Consider the following 25,579-nt stretch of genomic DNA (forward strand, 5'->3'; position numbering starts at 1 on the left):
GGGGGAAAGGACTCACACGCAGGCAGAGAGACTCCTCTTCCTAAATGGACTGAACAATATTTGGAAGTGGGCGGCTGTCTCGTTGTGATAATGTTTTCATAGCATGAGCAAGAAGAGACTTCTCTTTCTAAATGGACTGAACAAGGTTATTATGGAAGTGGTAAACAGACTGAACATCTTAAGGGTTGTCTTTTCACATTGTCAGTGGGAGAAGGGAGGAAGGTGGGGGGAGGAGGAGAGTTCTGAAGGTGGTATAATTTTTTTTTCCTTCTTCTTTTAGGTCTGTTAATAAACTTCTTTATATTCTTTCAAGTTTGGTGCCTGCTTTGCATTTCTCCTAATTCTTATCTCACAGCAGATAAACAGTAATGAGTATTTTGGACCAAACCACTACAAGTATCTTCTACTTATTATATATGCAGTGCTGCAAAGAAAAAACAAGAGAGATCTAGAAGAAATTTATGAAAATAGGAAAGAAAGGGAAAAGGAACATACAGACAGCACTGCATGTAGCAAAAATACTAATACCATGATAATGATTAATCAAGTTGGGAAAAAAAATTAAAAACCCCACAAGAAAATGGAAACCACTTGTGAAACCTTTATACTTTCACTGAATGCAATCAAAGCTTAATAACTTCTGAAAACACATAAAGAAAATTAAGCTAAATATTTTGTAAATATGTAACTCAGCACAAAAGAGATGAATCAGTGAATGAGAGAAGTTTTCAGGAGCTGCTAGCATTGTAATTATTAAAAAATAGAACATGCAATTACACAGCAAAAGCAAATGCAACTTTTCGTGCTGACTAGATTGCAAAAATGATTAATTAAAGATGTTATGGTCATAGAACCACAAAATCACCACAGAATCATAAAACTATTAAGGTTGAAAAAACCTTGTAAATCATCAAGTCCAGCTGTCATCTTTGTGACTGAATTAGAAAATTCAATTATTGTTAGAATTGGAAAGGGTGTCTATTCCACCTAAAATGATACACTTTGTTTAAGTGGATCTCCTTTATCTCCATTAATAAGGCTTCCTTGAAAGGAATTTAAACAAACTCAATTGCCTTAACTCTCCATTTCTCATTAATTTCTTATCCTAAGTGTATTGCAGAACTGGAGAGTACAGACATCTCTTTCTGAAAACATGTGATGAGTATCTTAATATACTAATAATACATACGAGGAGTTCTTGTTCAGATTACTTTTCTTCAAGTTTCCAAATACGCTATTACTCGAATCCTGAAAAAAGAGAGATACTTTTACTGGTAAAATATGCACATCTTTATCATATACATGGTGCACAGCTCAGGAAAGTACAGTCTTGAGAACAATTGTTGATATGCTTATTGTTGAATAGTGACCCTGACAGGCAGGTGAATCATAGCACTGCCATACCTACACTAAAATGGAACTGATTTGCTCACATAGCAGTTTTCCATGTTGTCTACAGACATTTGAATTAAATACTCAGGTCACCACCTACATCTCAAAACACTCACAAAGCTTGTTAAAGGTCTTTTAACACACGCAGTATTAGAGAACTTCCTTTTTGTTGGAAAATTCTAATGCAGGGATAGTCTTTACATTTTTGAAAATAAATTCACTCAAAACCCCTGGAACAGAAGAAGGTAACACACCAAGCAGCTTTCCAGGGATATTTAGATCACATATTTTCCAGGTCTTAAAGAAATACTCAAATAATCTTTTAAACTTCAAGCCATATTAGGAAAAAATGGGCCAGCCAGGTCCTCCTAATGTGGTAGTAAGAAATGGAATTTTTCTTCTGAATACTAGTCAGGCAGATTTCAATCCTCAAAAGAAACACACACACACACACACACACACACACATGCAATAGTTCAAGGACAACTAAGTCCAAAGATCAATCAACTGAATTTCAACTTTTAATTTAACCTGAAACTTAACTCACTTCTAATTTTTTTTTAAATTTCTCTCATATTTTGAAATTGTAGCTTGCTTTGAAGATGAAAAAATCATTAACAAAACCTTCCTAGACACTCCCTTGCTTTGCTCCCTGCTACCTATCAAGAAAGCTTCACTTTCGGAGAGATACATATCTTTAAAATACATCGTTGTCCAAGTGAAACATTTGGATGCAGCAACTTTGTTACATCTCAGTGATAAATATAAGCTTTCATAGTCCAGAGAGGACTTAAGGAGAGGCATAACAGTGCAGTGGATACTGGAGACTGTACCTTGAAAGAATAAATAACTTGAAGTTGGTGTTGCGGAAGCGACTGGTTTCAGCCTAACTCCAATATTGCTGTTAATCATGGTCGGAATGGTTTTTTTACAATTTTAAAAATCTCTCACTTGAGTTTTATCCAAATACATCTTGATATAAGATTTGAAGCACCAGATTACTTGGTTCCCTCACACAGTTTTCCTGACTTTACTTTTATTTTGCCTGGATGATCCTGTGTTTCACATTTCAAAGATTTATTGATTTAGAGTCTAAGTTTGGGTTTTACAGAATACAAAATCAGTAAATGTATTTCTATTTCGCTCTCTCATCACTTTTTCCTACAAAACCCCATCATTTTTATTCCTTTAAAAAAAAAAAAAGATAACATTTTCAGTGAAAAATAAGCTAGCCTTTGAAAGATCTCCATTTTAATAGCCAAAAGTGCTATAAGTAAAATCAGCAAGGAAGGGTGCTTTGGTGCTCTTGAAAAGGAGGAGGAAAGGATTCTTTCACATTTCCTTTTCTTAACTTATTCTTTGTTAATTTCCTTTCATTTCTCTGAGATATCACTATAAAATTTAAAGAATGGTACGTTTTCTTCTATCAGCTATACCATTTCTTCTATTAGCTACAGAAATTTAAAACAGATAGTAGTTTCCACAATCCAGATTCCTGCTCAAGTCTCCAGGAAACATAAATTGGTCTAGCTCCATCAAATTCAAGGAGCCTATGTTGGTTCACACAGGAAAAGGACCTTTAGATTACAGAGCTGCAGATTAATTCTTGTAAGTAATAAAATACGGTGTTTATAAAACAATGGTTAAGAAATCTATGCTTTGCAATTATTATCCGTATTTAACTACCCCTTTGCAAGAAATAACTTTGTGATGAAGTGAGTGCTATGTAGCTAACTTTCCAAAATTTGCTTCTAATCCATTCTGCCCAAAAGTTCAAGACCAAGTTTTGTGCTTTCATTGCCCAATGAAACATCCACATGTCATTTGTGACTAAATTAATGCTCAGAATTACTCAAAGATTCAATAATTTAATGTCCTATTTCAATAATCTTAGTAGAGTCTTAGCAGCTGTTAAATTATTCATTTACTTCCTCACATACACTGTGCCAGCAGACAACAAAGTTTTTCATCTCTCAAAGAAGTATGTTATGACAAACAAACTCTATTGGCAAATCCAGGGATGACTGTAGAGCTACTCTGGACTTATCCCAGCCAAAATTATGGAGTAGGATGTGTAATCCTAGGTCTTACCTCTCGAGAATGCCTCAGGTAGTCACAGAATGGTATGGTATGCCTACCAATATCTTGATTTTTAATCTTCTGGTGCTTGTAATGGAGGCGTTCCAAACCTAGCCAAAAGAGAAGATGTCAGCTATTTCTAGAGGGTAAATTAACAGCTCTATCACTATAAACTAAGTAGCTATGCAGTGCTATAAAATAAACACCTATGTACCATATTGTCCCAGCAAATGCGTAATGGTTTAAAAAAATTACAGAGTTTCATAGGGTTAAAACTGAATATTTCCACTCTTTTTCAGCAGACTTTGGAGTACAGCCCTCCTCAGACCATGTGGTACTGAGTCACAGCACTGCCTGGTACTTCTCCCAGTAGCTCGCAGGATGAAACCAGTGAGCCACATCACAGCAAAGTTGAAAGATGAGATGAATAATGCCCAGAATTTCTGAGAATGAAAGAGATGGAGAATTACTAAATGAAGAGTAAGAATGTCATTCCTTTTCACTCCAAAAGAGACAATACAGAGTTCATTTCTTCCCTTTGGAGGATGTTTTTCTGAGCAATGAGAAATGAATAATGCAGACAGAGGATCTGCCAATAAATACAGTATCACAGCACAGCCCGTGAGGGTAAATGCACAGCCCGTGAGGGTAAATGTCCTGAAAAATCCTGAGTTTATTTTTTGCAATTAGCCAGGATGTCACTTTAGAAGATGTCACCTTAGAAGATACTTCAGGAGAGGAGGCAAAGACATCATTCTCCTTGCTTCCTACTAGTTCCTGAGGATTAGCACTCTGCTATCTCCCATGGAAGACATGCAGTGGTCCCAGAAAGATCCAACTGGCCTTCCATCCAACCTATGACTCTTTTGCCTCTTCAATGTTGCATCAAATAATCAGGACATGCATGCCTGCAAACTAAGTCTAATTTTATGAAAATTACACCCTGAGGTGAAAATGGTGGATAACACTTTGATTTTTTGAATTCTATTTACTGCTTCTTTTTAAAAGCTGTTCTGAAATTCACTGTTTGCAACACGTGACATACTTAGCTGACTGAAATTAGACACGGTGAGCCAATTCTTGCTGTGTTTCTCTTGCTCATCCCAGACACTGATCTCTGCAGGCTCTGAGTTCACTTGAGTGTTCTGGGGACAATCATCCACTCTAATCACCTGCCAAGACACAGACAAAACAATACTGAATTTACAAGTTGACTAGCATCTCTGCAGTTCCTCTGACAGCAAATGATGTGGCCTTTCAGAGCATCTCTGAGACACCAATGACTGAATGCACTGAGAAACACATTTTCCCATTTTTGTTACAAGCTGCAGAAGACGGGTAGCTCTTGTCTAGTAAGTACTACGGATGAAAGGTCTCACACTATCTGAAGGTATTTGAACTTTGAGACCTAATACCTTCAGAGATATTAGATTTCAAAGTTCAAGTCTAAGATCCTTTGCTGACCTGAGCATCTTACATAAACCAGTCTTCGGCATTCATCTCATTGAACAGATAACACAGACCATAGAAATTTCTTTATAGTTCTAGAAATAGATTTTTATTTATGAGCACACAGACACAGTTGCAAAAATTGCCCCATACATATGACAATCAATGTACTTTCTGCAATGTGCTAAATGCTTGATGGATTCAGAGAAAAGTCTATGGGACTCTTGCAGGCAGGAGACAACATTATGAGGCCTAATCTACTTGAGTACAGTTGTATACCCCCTGGGTATGGTCACTCCTTAAGTCTATCCTAGATCATATGAAGCCTCCACAAGTTCTCCCACCAGCTGAAGTGCAAGGACCCATCTATGCTTGTGTAAAATCAGTATCATCACAGTATACCAAAGTCCCTGTATGTCAGCAAGTTCAAAGAAGAAATCCCATACATCCAAAAGAAAAGGAAAATTGAAACAAAGCTAGACACACACCAGAGATGCTCCAGTTTGTGTGAAGCATTTTAATGTATACATTTTCAACTACACCACACTGCAGAACTGCTCTTAAGGAATGAAAAAGACAATTTTGAGATACACAATTCTCTTGCATCTGCCCATACCGGCACCTGAAGAGGTTTTTGATTCCTCTTTCCTCTCCCAGACTTTCTGTCTCTGTTTTGCTGGTTTGCTTTTGTTGCCTCACTGTGGTGTAGCTCACTGGATCCTAAAGATTCTGCAGGAAAGAGTCAAAAAACACCTTTAAGCTACAGCATTTCTGTTTACTGAGAGAAAATCTGATAGGACTGAGAATTGGCAGATGTCTAAAGCAATCCTAGAAAGAATTGTTACATCCAAACTGAATACTTGAGCAGTTCAGTGCAAAGATATGCACCATCACAAGATATAAAACAACTGATGTTATCTATCATCCTATACTATTCATAATTAAAACTGGAATCTGATGTATTTTAGCTCTTGGTAAGCAAACTTGGTGGTGGATAGGGAGGTATTTAAACTGACTACAGAAATGTATGCCTTTTCATTCTCCATACACCCATCTCTGATACTGCTAATATCTCTAGGGGATTGTATAATATATTTTGGTTCTTGAAACTCTGTTTTTGCATGCCCAGGCCAAGAGAGTTCTCCAGAGTGAGCAAAATCCTTCTGTCACCTGGCTGTGTAGCCACAGCCATGGAGATTCCATGAGATGGGGTAAATCAGGGTGGCTGACACATAGGTGTGTTGCAGCTTGGATACCAAGCATACTTCAGATATTCCCAACAACCAGATCCACACAAAGAAAGTGAAAGAGTAACTCTGGACTCTCTGCTACTATCCTTCACTGCATCTAATACCTTCTGGGTGCAAATGAAACATTTTTGTAATGACTTGGACTCTCCAGTAAAAGATACTGTACAGGTTTAATGTTTTATAATTACCGACTACAGCCTTGCAGGTTTTCCCTGATCTCTCTTTCTTGGGGGATGGCAAGCTGTTGCTTCTGCAGAAACTCCAATCCCTCCAGAGTGGGCTGATCCAGAGGGATATGCTTCGTTTCAGCCTGTTCTGAGAGATGCTGCTGCTGAGACATGGCTTGTCAGAGTTGTAGGAGAAGGACTTTGAATCACTTAACTGGACATGCCTGGCAGGATTATTCTGGCAATTGTTGTCCCTGTCATAGGAGGAACGTATGTACAGGGCTTTCTTCTTTGAATCTGAGATGAAAACTCCTTTTTCATCACCTTCAGAGAATCCCCAGTTCACATAGCCACCTTCAATTTCTTCCCTGTCATGACAGGGGGATGCTGCACTTTCTTCAATATCCAGAGGTAGCTGCAGATCAAGAGGATGAGCAGCCTCTGCAGTATTAGTCTTTTCTGATGGCAAATGAATAACAAAGTCTCTCTGGCTCCACTGATAACCTTCTGTCTCTTTTCCAAGGAGACTGACACTTGGCAAGTTTTGCTGAACCACAATGCTACTTTGCAGGTTATCTTTGAATGCTTCATCCTTGTACTTGGCAGGAGTGCTCAAAAAGGAAAAATTCAAGGTGACATCCTCAGAAAAAGACCCTCCCTGATGGCCAGGGGGCACCAGCAAAAACTGCCCATACCTGGGAGTTGACTTAGTCTCAGAGGATACTCCTGAAGTGAGTGTGTCTGTTTCTATTTCTGCCTTTTGAGAGCTGTCTTCTACCATCTTGTTACTCTTAGACCTCAATTGCTTGCACTCTGATGGAGACTGAGTCCTTACCAAGCTCTGTAGGAGGGAGGGGGGCATGCTGTAATAGTGGTCTTTCTTGTCATACAAGCACTCAAGGCTGCTCAAGGTCTTGGAATAGAATGCATTGCTCCAGCTGTGGGGCAGCTTCCTACAGGTTTGATGTTTTGTGTCTGCCAGTAAGGCTTCTTCCACCTTCAAGGTGTCTACAGCTGAAAGCACTTTCAGGATGTCCACTGTCAAGGCAGACAGGTCTTGCAAATGTCCTAGCTGGCTGTCCAGGGAGAGTAAAGACTCCTTGATATAAAATACCTTCTCATGCACTTCTTTAAATTGTTGAAACATCTCTTCCACTCTAAGTAGAAAAAGAAAACATAATTAAAATACTTTATATCTGTTTGTGAGATGATGAAAGAAACCATTAACACATTTCAAAAAGTCAGTGTTTCAAACAGGGTTTTTTTTTAATGGTGACTTTCATTCCCATTAATATCCGTATTTGGCAAAATCCAGCCAAACTGCCAGTGGGTTTCTCAAGGAAACAGACGTTTTGCTCAAGGAGTATCTATTTTTAAAATTGTTGTTTTCCTACTGATACCCATTAATTGCCATAGAACTACTAAACCAAGGATGGCAGGCTACATTGACTATGGCTGCGAATGAAGTATACTTCTTGTTGGCTGGACATCCTGCATTTTACATTTCTTGTGCAAGCATGAGAAGGGTAAGGCTCACACACACTGCCAGGTACTCTTTAATTCTGCATTCTTCAAATACTAGAGACTGCTGAGAAACACATCTTCCCAAGAACATATTTGGCCTCCAGAGCAGATTCTACGCATCTTATGCTATTGGTTACCTTTAGGTAAAATTCAACTACCCAAAAAACCAAAGCCTTTTTTGTTATCTTCGAATCTCCAGTGAAAAGTGCAGGAACTTCTTGGCCTGGAATTACATCATTTTAACCAAATCATTATCTTCATATTTCCTGAAGATACTCTCTGGCTGATAAACTACCTGCAGGCAATATGCAGTAGTAATTTCTTTCCTTTGTCACAGAGTAACTAAAATATCTAGTATTAAGGCATTGCTGAATAAAATCAAAGACCAACGTTCCAGAACATTTTATTCATCTAAATTAATGTCGTGCATTGATGTTATGCAATGCTGTGAAGTGTGTTTCAGTTGTACTCAGAAAAAAATTCCTTTCCAGATCTATATTTATCCAGTAAATGAAACCTTATTGAAGTAATCAATTCTGCAGTTTCTGAACAAAGCTACTTATTTAATTTCTTTTAGAGGGGAGGTTTATTTTTCTTCTGTGTTTAGTTTTAACATGCAGAAAATAAGATTATGAACAGGAAAAGATGCTTTCTCTAGGCAAAACAAATTCGTTAGATGAGATCAGTGTTGGCATTCAGTAAGACTTTTTATAGTGTTCAGTTTTTATAACTCTTCCCATTAAACTTAATGGCAGATTTGCCATTGATTTCAATAGAAAACTAAATTAGGCCAATACTGATTGTTTTGAAACCCTGTTAGTATTTGTGTATTGACATAGTGTAAACCAAGGCACTACATTGCAAATAATTCTACTATGGTCTTCTGGTTGCTTCTGTAAACAGCAATTATACTCAATCACGAGCAATACTCTCACAGTGTACCTACACTAGCAAGTTTTAAATAAAATTACATATTGCGTGCTGTTCTCTGGCTTGCTTTTCTAGTGCTACCTGATCTGCAAAAGTGAAACTGAGCAACACCTCACTGTACCCCTTTAAGCATGTGCACACTGAACGCATCTGGGGATGCAATTCTGTCAGCAAGGCAGATCTGACATACACCTCAAACACATGCAGATACAGAAACAGATACATTTCCATCAAATTAGCAAGGCCTATGCATGTTCACAGTGGCCATAACCAGCTTCAAAGCATTAGCTTATCAAAGTCTTTTTGTATCACAAATTTATACAAAGAACATAAATATGCATCAAAACACACCTTTCTGTGGTCAAACGGATCCTCTCACTGCCACTGGAACTCCGGTTTTCATTCTTTTCGTGAAAATAGTCTTCTACACACTGTTCCTCAAAGTCATGGAGTTTCTTTAACTCCTCATCACTCAGATAGAGCTCTGAAAAAAGGAGGTAGGAATCAGTATGAAGCATGCTGATAATTGCAATCATTTATAAGTATCCATGAGGGAAAAAAAAGAAAAAAAGTACCTGCCAAAAAGCTTGTTTACACTCCCTCCCTTCACAAGAATGAATCAGGCCTAACTGCATTAATTTGGGCTTGAGCATAAAGACTCAACATGCCAAATACTCGAAAATACGGGAGTTTGTCTTTCCTTACACAGGGAACAAAACCATACTGACAAAAATTCCAGTGGACTCCCCTTAAAAGCTGCAAAAATACATATATGAATCACAAATCTGCTCACAAAGATGTACTTTCTCACAAATTTTTCCTTATTTTGTTGTACATGTGTCACTCACAAGAGTTAGAGATGAATATGTCAAGCTTACAAAAATTTCATTCCAATTTGGCCCAGGCATTCATTTGGAACTAGTCATCTACAACAATTACAGTCCATTCAGGTGCTCAAAGCTGCAAAGCCCTTTTTTTATTTCACCTAATTGATTAATATGTTCATATATATAAAACATTCTGATATTCTTAATAAATTTTCATATGTATAAAACATTAAGGTCTTCAGCTCCAAGATTATTGGGGGGAAAAAAACACTCAAAAGTTTAAAACTCCGTAACTTGGGCTGCTCATGGTGCTATTCTTCTAGGACACCAAGACTTCTGAGAGAAGAGCTCCATTACAACAATGTACAAAGAAATGCATATGGTGGAAAGCTGCTTCTCTGATTCAAACTCCACATTTTCCAAGCTCCTCTTCTCTGTCCTTTTTTATGTACCAAAGTCCTCACTGTACTTGCTCAAGAGGTATCTGTTCCAAGCAACAAGGCAGTGTTTGATACAAGGATGTAATACTCAGCTGCAACACACAGCTCAGCAGTGAAGACCCCCACAGTATTCTGGGGTTCCCCCTCTCACTCCAAATGAGACTTGATCACTTTCCAGGCACTCTTCTCCCCTATTTGAGCTGTGTTTCTTCCTCCAAAATTTTACTCTGTATCTTAGTATTGATTTTCCACAGAGCGGCCCTGGATCCTTCTTTGTGAAAACCAGTAGTTATAACAACACCAAAATTAAAGAAAGCTATCAACCAGTGTATAGGTATATAGAAAACGTGCCCAGAGGTGCCTAAACAGAAAAAAATTCTCCTTCTGAGAGAAGTTGTAAGTAAGGCATGAGCCCTCTTCTATCCAAGGACTTTTAGATGTGCTAAGCAAGGTTTCAGTTTTGCTTTAGCCTAATGTTCATTACAAGACACCCTCTATGCTATGTCACTCCCTTATGCTGTGCTTGCACATAAAATAAGCAATGGCACTTCAAAGGCAGCCTGCTGTATCCAATCATGATGGGGGAGCTGAACCTGGGAGCAGCAGTACAGCAGTTCAGCATTGATTAGCTAAGCCTGGTTTTGAACTCTCTGAGCATGCCAGATACCTTCAGCATTGCATGTTCAGCAGAGAAAATTCTAAGTGAAGCATAACCGAGGCAGAGTCTGCCCACCTCTATTACAAGGCATCAAGGGTGTATGTTGCATCAAAAAGGATTAGGTTGTATAATACTATATACCAATGCTTCCCAATGCTTTTTGAGATATGGTTACAGTCACCAGCCTCTCCTTGTCCCCATTTCCCTGCCTCACCCCCACCACCAAGCCCCACTACTGACTATTCATTTCCACCCCAGTGTCTTGAGGTCCCCTTCCCACAACAGCTCGGGCTACTCCTGGCAGAGCTGGTGACAGTGGGACAGGGAACTGGCATCACTTTAAAGAGGCATTAGGAAGGACCTGGCATGAAGAAGCCCAGGCTGGGAAAAGTGAGGAAGGTAAGGTGCAGTGATAAGCCAGTGCACAAAGGGACGGAAGTAGTGAGGAGGTGGGAAGCCCCTATGCTCTCTCTCTGCATCTGCCATCACCAGATCTCGTCTATCCTTGGGCTCTGCAGCTGCTTTCCCCAGGTAATGAAAAAGGAATTACTGGTCTTTTCATGACAAACATACAGAAATTTATACCTTCAGTACTGCTAAATTCCTTTTAAAATAAGAAATTATTTATTTCCTACAGAATGAGTTGCTGTCACTTTATTTCAGCTCAGAGTTATGAGGTATCTAGACTGATGCACAGTATGTAGCACAGCAACAGCCAAATACAAAGCAAAGCATTCCTCTTTTTTTTTTTGGAACTCAACTCCACAGTGATGGGAGTGATGATGAACCATTTCTTTTGGCTCCCAGCTTACTTAGTCCAACATCGCCTTCCTCTTGGTCCAACTCATTTGGAGGCTGATGGTGGAAGATGCGGTTTATCAGAAGCCCAATGTGACTCAGGAGGATGAAGGGTGGAGGCAGCCATGGCTTCTCATGGTAGGTCATGATGTAGCGGTAACGGTTGTACTTCCAGAGCTTGTTCGATATGGATTTCAAATCAAAATAAACATTACTGAGGAGAGAGCCACAGAGAGAGAGGGGAAGGAGGGTGAAACACTCATGTGAGGAATACTCCCAATATAGCACAAGACACATGTCTACAGATCTAATCTGACACTGAAGGAAAGTCCCATTCCTCCAGTGAGGTAAATCAGCTTAGCAACTTTCATTTAACAGAGCAGCAGCATGTGCCTGCAGCTAGTGCATAGAGAATGAGATCTTCAAAGCTGCCCAACAGATTCGGAGATCCAATTTCCATTCACATTAATGGGAGCTGGGCAAAAGATTTCACTGACGTGGCTTTGAAATCCCAGTCATACCATTTAAACTTTAATACATACCCTAACTGAGAATTCAGCATTGTTTGCCTCTTGGGACTAGATTAAAAGTAGGTGTCAGGCTAAGGGAAGACTGTAACAAAATACTTCTGTGCACTCCCTCTAAAAATATACTTGCTGCGGATGAGCCATTCTTCTGCAGAATACTCATTGGAGCTGTGAAATTATTAAACATGACTGCTGTTGCACTGAATAATTTTCTGTACCTACCATCATAGATCCAAGTATAGGAAAGAAATGTTGTGGTTTCTAGCACTGCAGTTTCAGGTGCACTGTCACACTGCACACCCAGCATACAATCACAAAAACATCAACTCTCTTTCTGAGAGCATAATTAAATGTATCTCTCATACCCACCCATTTCTGGTCCCACTTCTGGAACAATCAAATCACTACACAGAAGATTTAGCATATCATCATTACTAAAGGTTTAATTCCAGAAATAATTGAAATAACAATTTCACAGCTGCAAAATAATACATAGTGTGTAAAATAATAGTTTGCTTCCTTGACACAATTTCAGTAAAGGGATTTCTTGTTGGGAGGGGAAATAGAATGAGTTTTGATAGTTCAGTTTTCTTGTATATTAATGACTTATTTTATTAATTTGAATTTTTTTAACCTACAGATGACTTCTTCTTCCCCAGAAATGCTAGAACTATAGGAAAAAATAAAAACCCACTTGGGTTAGGCTGCCTTTTACTAATATTTTCAGAACTTGATCCACTACAAGGGGTTCCTGTTAAAACAGGAAGGGTTAGGATTACTATAAAGACACTGATTAACTACTGTAAGATTAATATGAATTACTATAGAATTCATAGAATAATATAGAAAGAGACCTTTCTACTGTGGCAACACACATCAAAAGGCAGATTGTTGGAAACACTACAGTTAGATTTCAGTCTAGAACATACGAGATTACATCAAGTAAGTAAGAATTTTCAAATTATTTCCTAAAGGAAAAGCATGCTCTTACAGTCATTATGCTCTTCCCTTTGAACACCTTGCACTTATCTGCCAGTTTAAAACTTGGCTTACCTTATGATGAATATTATATAGGCTCTTAGCACAACAAATACAACTTTTAGGAAGGGAATTACTTCAGAGCTGAATTAATGTTGCTTTTTTTGCCAGCTGAAATTGTCTGATTTCACAGAGTCAGATTCTGTTTAAGTGAGCTGCCTTCTCACCATCCCTTTCCTTGCACCATCTTGCTATCACCATTCTTTCCTTATTCAACTTACCCCCATGGCAGATGGGGTACAGCCACCACCACCAACATGCCCTTGCTGGGGCATTTTCAGTGAAAGCTTGTAAGAAGTGCTGGCAGAACATACATTGGCTGCTTTTGCAGCAATATACCAAGGGACCTACTTAAAGAATGCAATGAGCAAGTTGACCATGATGATGTACTGCACAAAGAGGTAGACAGCTTGCAGGAACGGTGTGAGAAAGGAGCCAGGAGGACAGTCTTCATTGGTTTCACAAACTGGAAATGAAGGACACACAGAATATGGGTAGCACAGAAACCAGAGCAGAGCACAGCAATGGCCTGTGCTTCTCATTTGTCCCAGCAAGAAACAGAATAGTCCTCACTAATTTCACAGAGAGACATCACTAAATTTTCAAATTAAAGGTCAACCTCTACCTAAAGGAGAGCTGAGACCTCTTCATGCTACTGCCACCCTAGTCACCACTGTTGAGAAGCTGCAGACACCACTTCATACATATTAGTTCTTATGCCAGTCATTCCACTTGTTGTTAAGGGGAAATATGATGCAGCTGAAATGTATTTGGGAAATGGCACACACTCAGGACAGCTGAAATCCAAATCTTTGATCCTTAAACAGGAGCATCACAGACTCCACTGTGAAAAAGGTACAGCTCAAAGGCTGCTTTACCAGTACTGGAGTGTAGAGCTACACACACAACTTAAAATCACATTAAATCAAAAGGATATATGGCTATGAACATTTGTGACATAAAGCAACAAATAATGGAAATTAAGGGATCCCTTTTGATGTTTTTAAATTGTCAAAATGAAAACTTTTCAATCTTTTAAATTTCTAATCAATTTTAACTCTTTCAAGAAAATTTTAAAACATACTTAAAAAACAGAAGTCCTAAATTCAGGACATATTCTGCCGGTAAAGAGTCACTAGAGAAATCATAGCTTTATTTGGGAAGCGTCAAATTTCTAAAGGTTTAGAATTATTAAGTGATTAAACGGATTAAACTGGGAAACTTTACAGTGTGCTTTCATTAAAAGAATTTTGACTTATATAACCAAAATACATGTGACTGTTTCAGCAGTGATAATGGATGCAACATCTTAAATTATTTTAATGAATTGGGTCTATGCTGAACTATGTACCTTAAATATCTATTTCTGTTTGCATACCTACTTCTCCATTTTAGGGAAAAGTGTTTTACTTATACCTTCAGTCAGTAGCATGAGTGTATCTTACATCCATAATGCTTAAATACCTCTGGAGTGCCTGGTTCCTCTGTCTTACTGAAACAAGGTTAAAGCCATAATCAAGATACATGATTTTTCCTCTTTACGTTGATTGGTTCTATTTCTCCTATGTGCTCATTTTTTATCTGTTTAAGAATGGAGCCAGGTAACTTATTTCTCCCTTTCTTTTTCTCCTTTATTTTTTCCTCCTTAAAGGCAACTTTATAGTTTTTTCCCCAAGAGATCAGCAGCTTTGGATTCACTTAACTGGAAATTTATTTCACTGGCAGATCCCCTGACCTGCCAGTGAAATAAAGGAAGTAGCTTAGCATTAGCTCCTATGTGCTTTGCCCTGATATTTGCAGTATACTTAATGTGAAACACTAAATTTGAAGGCTTTAGAGCTTAATCTTTATTTTTAACAAAGAAACTCGTATTTTCAACTTCATTCATGCAGTATTACTCATTATGGACACACATATACTGGTATCAGAATTGTTTGAGAAAGAACAGACTCAGTAGGCAGTCAAAACTCAAGTAGAGCAAAGTAGGCCAAATATGTTTCTGCACATATTTAAGCTGCCAAGCTATATTCTGAAAATTACCTACCATCTATTTCTCCAGCATAGACCTCACCAAACATCATCCAGTAGGGCTGAAATACAATATCTCGTGCCAGTGTCCAGGAAGGAGGCTCCTCTGGTGAAAGAATTGCCTTTCGTGACACCCCAAAACTCAGCAGGACTATGGCCATCATGACCACAATATAGAACATGTTTCCTGTCTGGAAGACATATTTGTGTAAAAGAATTAGTTGTGCTAACTACATGTAAAGGAGACATTCACTTTAGGGAAGAGTATCAATCCCTGTTTTTGCAAATCAGAATATAAAATCAGGGGTAATAATCTAATATGCTGGAGGAAATAAAAATATTTTATTTATGTACCTGGACTACATGAGCATTTTATAGATGTTAAAATCATCCTAGACCAAAAAAGCCACAAGTCCTACTTGCTTCCCATGTTTCTCTTAGATCTTAAGCAAGGCATAAAAAATGCAGAGACCTTACAATGGCAATTTTGCTCAGTGGAGCTTCTTTCAAACCAAGAGCAAGGAACAGCAGTGAAAATTATTTTGCCTCCTAAACAATTACCATGAAAGACAGAATATAAATGTATTAAGAAGAGAGCTCCCAGTAACCAAGGCAAATTACAATAGGAATCTTCACTAAGACTAGACAGTAGTTCAGCAGCAGTTCTTATAGCAAAAGAGAAACAAAATTAACTTTGATTTCACAGATATTTTGCCAGATAAACTGGGATATAAATATTTGAATCAAAAAGTAAAATAATACTGAAACAGTTTCCAAGAGTTAGGGGAATAATCTATCATAGTGAGCCCATTTCCAAGAGGCAGTGACTTTTCTTTTCCCTGTTACCAAGCTGGATCAGCAAATTAACTCAAATGCAACCCTTCTCTAAGGAATGAAGTGAAAATGGCTTTTGTGAATAAATTAATGTAATTAATAAATTAAAGTGTAATCTGATTATGGTCAACTCACAAACAAAACAAAATCATGGCATTTTCAAGCAATACATTCACTGTGAATTATTAGATGACTTCTCCTTTTCTGTCACTTCTGAGCTTTACATACTCCTGAAGGTAGATGCCTTAACTACAGAAATATTGCTCCAAAGCACAGTACTTACCATTTTCCCAATCATTGTCAGGTATGGGCCAGCATGCTGATTCACAGCAAAAAGATCAAGGAGCCGAGTGTACCAAAATATAATATCCAAGCAGTAAAGGAGCCTCCCTGCAGTTTGAACAGGGGGGTTGGACCAGCGCAAACCAAAACCAATCATAAACAGGAGGATAGCTACAGAATCAGTAAAATTCCAATATTCATAAATCCACACCTTCACTTTTTGGCGGAATTTTCCAGGTTCTGAGATAAATACCTGGGTAGAATGTAGAAAAAAACCACAAAGAAATGCCATTAAAATCACATATACATTATTTTACCTTTTCAGTCTGAATTATTTCATGATATTTGGGAATGTATCATTTCCCCCCCTTCTGTTTTTTTCTTTTTTCTTAGACCCATTTACTGCTTACTGCCGTTCACCATCAATTGAGGTTTTTACTTAATCTATTGTGTCATATTGCTCAACTATGCTACATCAAATGGGATAGCTCCTCCTGAAGAAAAGATGGATTCTGAACCTGAATCCATTCACTAAAGGGCACATAGCTCAGCAGAAGAGAGCAGCCAGTAAAGAATTGTTATGCACACGGTCGTGACCTGCAATGGCCTTTTCATTAACCCCTAAGTCATGGAAAGTACCAGCCTAACCTTGCCGATGGGAAAATAACTAATGTCTTTTATTTCAGACCAAAAATATAAAGAAAGATCCTTGTATTCTGCCAAGGACACATTAAACAAAGGAGTGCTGGCAACTAGCAAGGTAAAGAATGAAATGTTTACTCCTTGAACTGTGAGGTGCCCCAAAGGGGTTTTAAGCTTCACTGAGCAAGCGTGTGAAGTGGAATCCTCGGGAGGAGGCAAATAAAACCTTTGCACATTGCCACAAGTGAGGCCAATTATGCAGTGCTATGTAAGATCACACTGATAAGCACCAAGCAAAGGAGAGATTTTGAAATGTTATGCCCTGATCTTGCAAGAATTTATGCATATGAACACACTAATGTAAACAAGTGATCTAGACTAACTACATGAGCTGCAGGGCCTCAGGCTTTAACAATTATTTGATACAATCTAGAGAAAGAGGTTTGCAGTTATATATAACAAGGCCCTCGGCAGTTAAGCAACTACATGGCTGAGACAGAGCGTCCTACAAAGTCTTTGCCAACAGACCAGAATTAGAATGTGGATACAGAAAATCAAGTAGGAGACATAAATTCCAAAGTGTCCAGCCAATGATGACAGAAAGAAGAGCTGTTGTTTCTACTGTCCCACTATCAAGATGATGCAAGAGCACAACAGCGACTTCCAAAGTGCTTGCTCTTCTACATTTAGCATTTTTCTCAGGGAATCCTGGTGTAGATTTTTTCAGTCCTATCTCATGCTGACACAGAACTTGCAAGTTCACCCAAGCTTTGATATATTCCCAGTATCTTTACTGTCACTTGAAATGCTTCACCTCTCTGATTTCACAGTCTTCTGAGTGATCTGTATTTACATCATCCTTTGCTCAGAACTGTGGCTGGCTTTATTCGTCTGAAAGTACAGCATTTCAAAAGTCATACAAAAGAAAATTCACATTACTATTGTCTATTATGTGCTGATTCTACAGTGAAGGTATGTCAGAGCAGATACAATAATTGGGGAAATTCATAGCTGCATTTGTCCCCAAACTCAGGTTTGGAGTGCAAGTTGTGTTCAGAAGCTTGGGTCTAATCAACTGCAAATAATTGCAATTAATTTTGATTGGAATATCATTTTTCTGTGCTCCATAAATCCAGCATTAAAAGCTGATTGTGGATTTTTTCCAAGTTCATTTACAGAAGCCTGGTTGGACCTGAGGGAGAGCCATAGATTGTTCTGTGCAAAATACCTCTTATTTCATAACAAGTTCTCGCTCAGATTATATATCTAAAGACAAATTTTATTACTAGAAGTCTATTGGCCCACTCAAGAAAATAAAGGACCAGGTGCCTACATCAAGGTTCCAAATCTCAATTCAGCAGTCACTCTAAAGTGTCTTGGGGTGATCTTATGATGTGTATCCCATATCGCTGCCCTATGCCCAGAAATTAATTTCTGTGCCTTTCTATGCCTCTAAACTGAGCCTGAGAGGGGGAAGGAAAAAACTGAGCAAAACTTTTTCAAAGCAGTTTGCAGCTTGCTCAAGGTCACACACAGATAGCAATTGGTTTTCCCAGCTGCGGCAGGGGAGGGAGGAAGCACCCGGCTTGCTGCTCCCAGGACAGTTTTTTGGCCAGTGGTTCAGCTGCTTTTTTCTCTGGAGAGAGACTGAGAGTTGAATTTTTCCTTCCTGGGATTCCGGATTTTCTCCCTTTTCTGCTGGACTGCCTGATTGCTTTAACATCAGAACACATCGGGAGGACTTTCAACCGAGCACAGAGAGCCTGGCCCTGGGCCAAGCCCCAGCTCCGAAAAGACCAAAGGGAGGACTCTTAACACTTTCCCAGGTTTTTCCTCCACAGTGAAAGATTTTATTATTTAGCATTATTTTCCTTTCCCGTGTGTTTGTTAAATAAATAGTTTTATCGCCTTCACTCTCCTTCGAGGAAAATTTATTTTTCCCGAACCTGGTGGGGGAGGGGTGGTTGTGCCTTCTCTCAGAGGATATATTTCTAAATTTGGCCAAACTGGAACAGTGACCTACACATTACCACCCCTCTCTACACAGAAAAGTAGATGCATTTTCAAGGCCCAAGAGCTGGTCTTCTAAAAAAAGACTTCCAATAAATAAATTCCCTGTTTAATTCTCTATAAAAATAATGCAGGCTTTAGCATTCTTCAGACAGGTGTTCCCTGGCTTATAGTACATATGAGAAGTGTGAATGCAAAAACTTACCTCCCTGACTTTTTCAATAGCAGTAGTGAAAATATAAAAAATAACAAGCCACTCTTGCACACTTGGCCTTGGTTCCATCTTCACCAACACAGTGTAAGTAAAGAGCATGAGGAATGCCAAGTAGGATATCTGCAAAACACACTGTATACAATCCATATGCACAAAAACCTCAAGCAAATTTCTGCTAACATAACAGGTGACTGGCCTCACTATAGGTACTCAAATTACTGGGACACTGCCACATTTTTGAGCCCAAAACCTTTATTCCAGTTCTCTAAATGTTTTTTTTTATTTTGTTTTGCCTTTTTTTTAATGGGGATGTCCCTAAATATCACTGGAAATTGGTACTTTAGTGCTGAAAAAATAGGTAGAAGCAGAAGACGAACAATTGCAGCACATGTCCACCGAGGCTCCATCCCATGTAAGAGTCAGACTATTTTATGTTGGATGTTGGACTAGATGGTCTCCAGAGGTCCCTTCCAACACTAACTATTCTGTGATTCTGTTCTGTGATCTGCACACCATTCCTCAAATGCAAGGGAGTCTTATGCTTTTATCCCAGCCTTCTGTAGGAACAAGTAACAATTCTCAAAGTTATATAAGCCACTTCTGGTTAATCAGTGCCTTCCAAAACACAAGAATGATATCAGGTGCAAAACACATATTTTAGAGGTACAAGAACATGCTGTAAATGTATCTGACATAATAGATTACAACCTATAAATCACTTAAACACACACATCTAAAAGAGTAAAAGTTAATGTACATGGTGATCTGACCTAACGAGCAGCCTGAACTTAAGCATCCTGAGCTCTACTGATACAGGGTTACTAAAACGGATTTATTAAATGCACATTTCCTTTAGAAAATTATCTCCTATAGATGAATATTCGCTCTTCCAAGGATAGTTCTTAAAGAAAGGAATATGAATAACAGTGAAGTATTAAAGGTACGTAAGGCCACCTTCAAATCTATCTCAACCTTTGCAACTGACCACTGTAAAAACCTGTGCTTCAGTTTTTCTTTAGTTCCTTATAATTGTTTTTCTGGGCTTTTGGGTTTGGGTTTTGTTTTAGTTCAGCTGCATGATTTTAGCAGACAATCTTTACACTTAATTGTCAGAGAAATATTCAAATAGCTTCCCATCTACACCCACCACGAAGTGATTGTAAATCCATGCTAGAAAAAGTAAAAGCAGGATTAAGTGGCATTGGAAGGATCAAAAGAGGGGTTTGTCAATTCAAGTTCTAGAATGATGACTAACCGTGTGAAACCAGAACTTGACAATTGGTGCATTGTAGAACTCATAGATTTTTCTAGTTCCAGGCAGGTTTCCTTGTGCACCGTCTACTTGGCTTTCATCAGACTTCTGAACACCCTTTTCCACATCATAGCCCTTCTTTAAAAGAAAACAACATTTAAAAAGAAACAATGGTCTATAATTGCAAAGGTAGTGTTATTTCAGAGGGAGGACAGACACAAATGTCTAAACTTTGTTCTGAATACACAAACCATTACTGTAGCTTGCTTTTGTCTGGTTACAGCCACCTCATTTGCAATAATTAACATGCATTATGTGAAAGATGCTCTATATGGCACAGCTACACTCTCTGTATATTTTTCTGTAGTACTTTGTACAAGAGTATTTAAGGAAAACCAGTAGCCTGGACTTTTGCTAAAGACTAATCAATAAAATCAAAAGTTAATGTTAAGCAGAACGTGCATAAGCACTTTTCTTATCTGCCTCAGGTGGGACTGCTCCCTTCCTGTAGTAGCAATAAGTGTGAGTTTGGGAAGGATTTTCTCATTATGGTCAGTACAGAAGTAACATCCAGGACAGATGAAGTGACTTGTACCAAGTTCACTTGAGTCCATATCCAAACTAGGAACCTAACCCATACTTCTTGAAAACTGGGCTCCAGTCACTTCATTCCACCTGATGACCATCTTCTCATTCCTCAGAACTGCACTGTGGTGAACAAACAGACTCTGACACACAAATGACTGATCATCACAGACTAACCAATGTCTCTTTAGAGCTGACTGGACTCTGTTCCCCATGATACCATAACTGGTGGAAGTCCTGAGACTGAGGCACATGAGACATTTCTGCCTTGCTTTTAAACTCCAGCATCAGGATGGTGGGAGGCAGGAGAATACTCATAATGACCTAAAAGAGAGATCAATTAAGATAAATTAAGCAGTGATAGCATAGACCTGTGGCCACAGTCCGCCATGCCTGGTGCCAGCACAAAGCCAGTGCAATTCCACTGGCTGGGGAAGGAGTGGTGGGTGCTGGGAATTTGTATCACAGTCTGACAGCCTCTGAAGAAGTGTGTTGCTCTTGGCTGATTTGTGGCTTTGTGTCATGGTATCTGGGGATGCCTTCAATACTGCTCCCTGTGTCTGGAAAGCACCCTTCCCCCAGCAGTTCTGCCAGGGAACAGGCAATGTCAGGAAGCAAAAGCAGGTGAGCAAGGACTGAAAAGTGCTGAGAGAATGGAAAGAGCAACAAAAAAAATCCTTCCTCCTAATGTCATCCCACAGATGCTTTTACAAAGAAATAAAACAGAAGCAAGTACCCTTTTCCTTCCCTCCCTTGCTTTTGTTTCCCAGATGTGCACATTCCAACACATGCTTAAGCCCAGCTGTCTGAAGATACATTACCCATGCTCATAACCAAAAAGAGTGCTTAAATGCTCAGAAAAAACTAGATTGATGGTACCTTAAACCAGGAGTTCTTTCGCATCTTGAGGCGCCCCATCCACATGTCGGTCAGCAGCATCTGTGTGCACGTGTGGGACACAAACGGCCGCAGCCCCACAGACACTGCCAGCTTTAAGCAAGTTGAGTTGCTCCAGTTTTTCAGTTCATAGGTCAGCAACTTCATGGCCATCTGCTCATTTTGTTTGAATGCTTTGTCCAGCACATCTAAGGCAAGCTGCCCAAATTCCCTAAAGCAGAAAGGAATTAACAGTCAATATAACGGGGATCAGTACAAACTCAGAATTACTGCTGAAAAGAGGTTACTGTGAATACTTTGGTAACTAAATTTCAGCTATCAATCTTAGTAAGCATGCCTTCTCCCGTATTTCTCATTGCTTTATTAATATACCTAGTGAAAAATAATTTGGGGTGTAAACCTAACTATTTAGTCCTAATCACAATGTTTACGGCCATACTGTTTTGTCATTTTTTATTTGTTTTATCTTAGTCTCACTCCGTGATTGAAATGGACCCCAGAAAGTTCTTTGTATTTGCTTCAATAATAGATTCATCACCACTGTGGGCAAGCATTACAGCCAGTTGTGAAAGTTTCTTCTTTTGTACTGACTTTAAAACATCTCTGCAGAGAAGACTCTTCAAAGAAGGTACATACCCTCATTCAAATTAAGATTTTGAGCTGCATACAAAAGAACAAAGTACATTTTATTGTTCCTGAATCTTAAGCATGAAATCTACAAAACAGAGAATATATTACTAACAAGAAAAACTACCAGAAAACACTAATGGGAAATAACAAACTCTTGGTCTACTTCCCTTTTCATTCAATCAGGTATTTCACTTTCCACTTAGTCTTACACAGAGCAGGATTTAAGCACTGATTTTGGTTTGCTCATTACTACTTGTTACAGATTTGAACAGTCCAACGCCTATCTGCCATATGGCTTTTTAACAAATTGAACTGGAGGAGAAGCTGCAAGGGAAATTTCAGCCTTTCACTTGACCATTTAGCAGAAAATGAGCTATACATTACTCACCTATATTTTCAAATATGCATCTAGGTAATATGCAAATAGCTTTCATTTAACTCTCTACCACACTACACATAGATCCATTATATAATATCAATAGTGAGTATCTGAAAGTATTTTTTTTATATTCCATAATCCATGGCATCATTAACTTTACTAACTCTTAGCGGATTAGGGCAGTATCTAAGCATTCTCAGCACCAGAGAACTTTAATTGAAATGAAGGGAGAACTCATACTTTGAATACTTCTTGAGTTCTTCTGAAGTGTCATCCACCATGTTGCTCTGTTTAGCCTCATGTGCCATTGCTCTGTAGAGTTTACAAGCCACAACAGCTTTGACCATGGCTTCCTCTCCATGCTGCCAGAAGAACATTGCCATCTTCTGTCTTTTCATTAATACTGCCCAAACCAGAAGGTCATTATAGGGGTAGATGAAGCCAGTTGACTCATAATTCTCTGTGTAGTTTATATCTTCTTTTGATTTCTTCTTATACTTTGGGAAAGCACTGGATCTTTCCTATCAATTTGTTAAAAAAAAAAATCTCAGTGAATGGTTGAGGTTCAGATTCATGAAAATAAAATACCATGCAAATCTGAATTGAAAGTAGCAAACTATAGCTACATACCTTTGAGAATGTCATGGCTTAGCAAAGTCATAAACCACAGCTAGGATCATGTTCACATTACCAATGCTGAGAAGACGGTAACATTAACAAAGGAAAAATACGCCTTACTCTACATCCATGCCTTTTGTAACTTCCCTTTCCATAGTGTTGGGCAGTCTCCAAACCCCACGATACCAAGAACCTGCTTTTACTCTCCTTTTTATATGTGTCATGACAGAAGAGAAAGCAAACAGTAGACTGAAATATACACCTTAGGTACTTAAAGACTATTTTTACTGTCTGTCACACTTGTAATGTAAACTTGCTATACATTCATATCTGTATATTTCTCAGTGAAAGTTACAGGAAAAAAAATCTTACTGATATAAGTGAGGAAGTGTCAGTGCTATAACGGGTTCATTTTTGCTCTAATTCCAACACAGCCATTTAAATTTATTCTACTTTATGTTTTGTCAGACAGATAGAAAGATAGATAAATAAGATAGATATGAATGAATGCCAATCTTTGCTGTTTTGTCATTCTTTCTTTGAAAGAAAATACTCTGTCCCCATTTCCAAATATTTGAGAAGTACCTCTTCTTAACAAGCTTAGTCTAGCACTTTAATAAACAATCATGACAAAGCATTAGGAGAGTCAGAGAACTCCCACATTTCTTCCAAATCAGAAGAGTTTTCACACATGCCTGATAATCAGAAATTTGGTGATACTACATTCCAGTAAATTGAAGCCCTTAGCAACTAATGGATGGAAGTTAAAAAACTATCATAGGAGTCTGAGCTTGATTTCACCATTAAAATTGCAAGACTTGTACTTCATGAGCAGTGAGCAGTAAAGCCTTGTTTCCACTGCAATTTAAGTAGAATTATGAAAACAAGGAGCCTGACCAACATGTCTAAAATTTGTCAGTAAAATAATTATCAGCATAATATATCCTAAGCAAAGTCTAGAATAAGCAATATTACCTTGTATTTGTAAGGCTGTGCAGTTCTGAAGAACTGAGAATGCAAAGTACTTTCGGTAGATCCCATTCCACTATCCATCTGATTACTATGATGAAAGGAATGAGACAGGCTTTGAGGCAAGCTGGACACCACTCTCTAGATCCAAAGGCAAACCATAAAACATGAGGAGAGAAATGCAAATTAGAAATAAAGTTTGCTGGTACTTGCTGACTCTAATAGTGCATGTAGAAACTGATGTTATTCAAAAACTAGTGACTCAACAATCACCATAACTGCCACTGGAACTTATACCATCAAGGGAAAAAATGGCCTGTTTCACATATCAGTTAAAGAAAAATACATTTTTCTGAGTCTCTGAATTCAAAATACTGATTTTCCACATAGCATCCACGAATTGCAACAACAGAGTTGCAACAGCTGGAATCACCCAGTCTGGAAGCTCTTCTGAGAGCTGCCCTTTATCAAATGTGCCATAAGCTGTTTGAAAGACAGAAATCTCTGAACATTTTGCTTACAATTTCCTCTGAAGGATGGCACATGTAAAATCTCTGTAAATTTTGTTCAGTGTTGGCTAAGAGGGAAGAATGTTAGCATCTGAATCAGTAATGCTCTTCCCAGCAATTCCTTGTTATAAGATTATGTGTTTTCACCTATCCCTGTCAAGGTCATACTTCATTAGGAAAGAGCGAAAGGTGTTACAATTGCTCACATCTTTTTTAAGCATCGTGTTGAAAACTAGTGACACACAGGAAGCTCTGTCTCTGTGTTTATATTCACTCCGACTCATAGGTCTCATTGTTTCTTCTCATTTTCCCTGATCATTATGAGGTTCTTCTCTTAGTCATAGAAAGAGTTCATGGGGTTGAGAGGGTTTTGTTGTTTGTTTTTAAACATATGGAAGTATTTCAAAGTCCAGTTCTACTCCAAAAACTGGGGATCATTCTTATGCAGTAAATTTTCTCCTTCTGTGATGTTGGGAATGACATTCAGCTAATTTATTGAGAAGTTTAGGCTGCTTTTAATTTGCTGATTTTGGAAAACCACCAGGGAGAATGCTGACATGCCCTAGGTCTAATTCAGTGGAATTCAGTATTTCCATGCTGTGGTTCAAGCTGCAAGAATGGAAATGGAACTGTTTCAAAAAAGGGAAAACA

The 25,579-nt window shown here is 38.5% G+C and overlaps 1 protein-coding gene across 1 annotated transcript in view; it reads right to left on the minus strand.

Moving 5' to 3' along the window:
* TRPM6 (transient receptor potential cation channel subfamily M member 6) overlaps positions 1 to 25,579 on the minus strand; it is a 73,158-nt gene that overhangs the window by 27,514 nt on the left and 20,065 nt on the right. The window contains 16 exon segments of the mRNA XM_017735340.1: positions 1,190 to 1,248; positions 3,484 to 3,581; positions 4,517 to 4,643; positions 5,537 to 5,649; positions 6,359 to 7,494; positions 9,143 to 9,275; positions 11,529 to 11,728; positions 13,431 to 13,545; positions 15,124 to 15,298; positions 16,225 to 16,476; positions 19,081 to 19,209; positions 20,345 to 20,479; positions 21,104 to 21,250; positions 21,806 to 22,034; positions 23,073 to 23,353; positions 24,426 to 24,560. Of these exon segments, the coding sequence (XP_017590829.1) occupies positions 1,190 to 1,248; positions 3,484 to 3,581; positions 4,517 to 4,643; positions 5,537 to 5,649; positions 6,359 to 7,494; positions 9,143 to 9,275; positions 11,529 to 11,728; positions 13,431 to 13,545; positions 15,124 to 15,298; positions 16,225 to 16,476; positions 19,081 to 19,209; positions 20,345 to 20,479; positions 21,104 to 21,250; positions 21,806 to 22,034; positions 23,073 to 23,353; positions 24,426 to 24,560 (3,464 nt within the window).

This window comes from Corvus brachyrhynchos, unplaced genomic scaffold (genome assembly GCF_000691975.1).
Source record: "Corvus brachyrhynchos isolate BGI_N302 unplaced genomic scaffold, ASM69197v1 scaffold22, whole genome shotgun sequence".
Lineage (NCBI taxonomy): Eukaryota > Metazoa > Chordata > Aves > Passeriformes > Corvidae > Corvus > Corvus brachyrhynchos.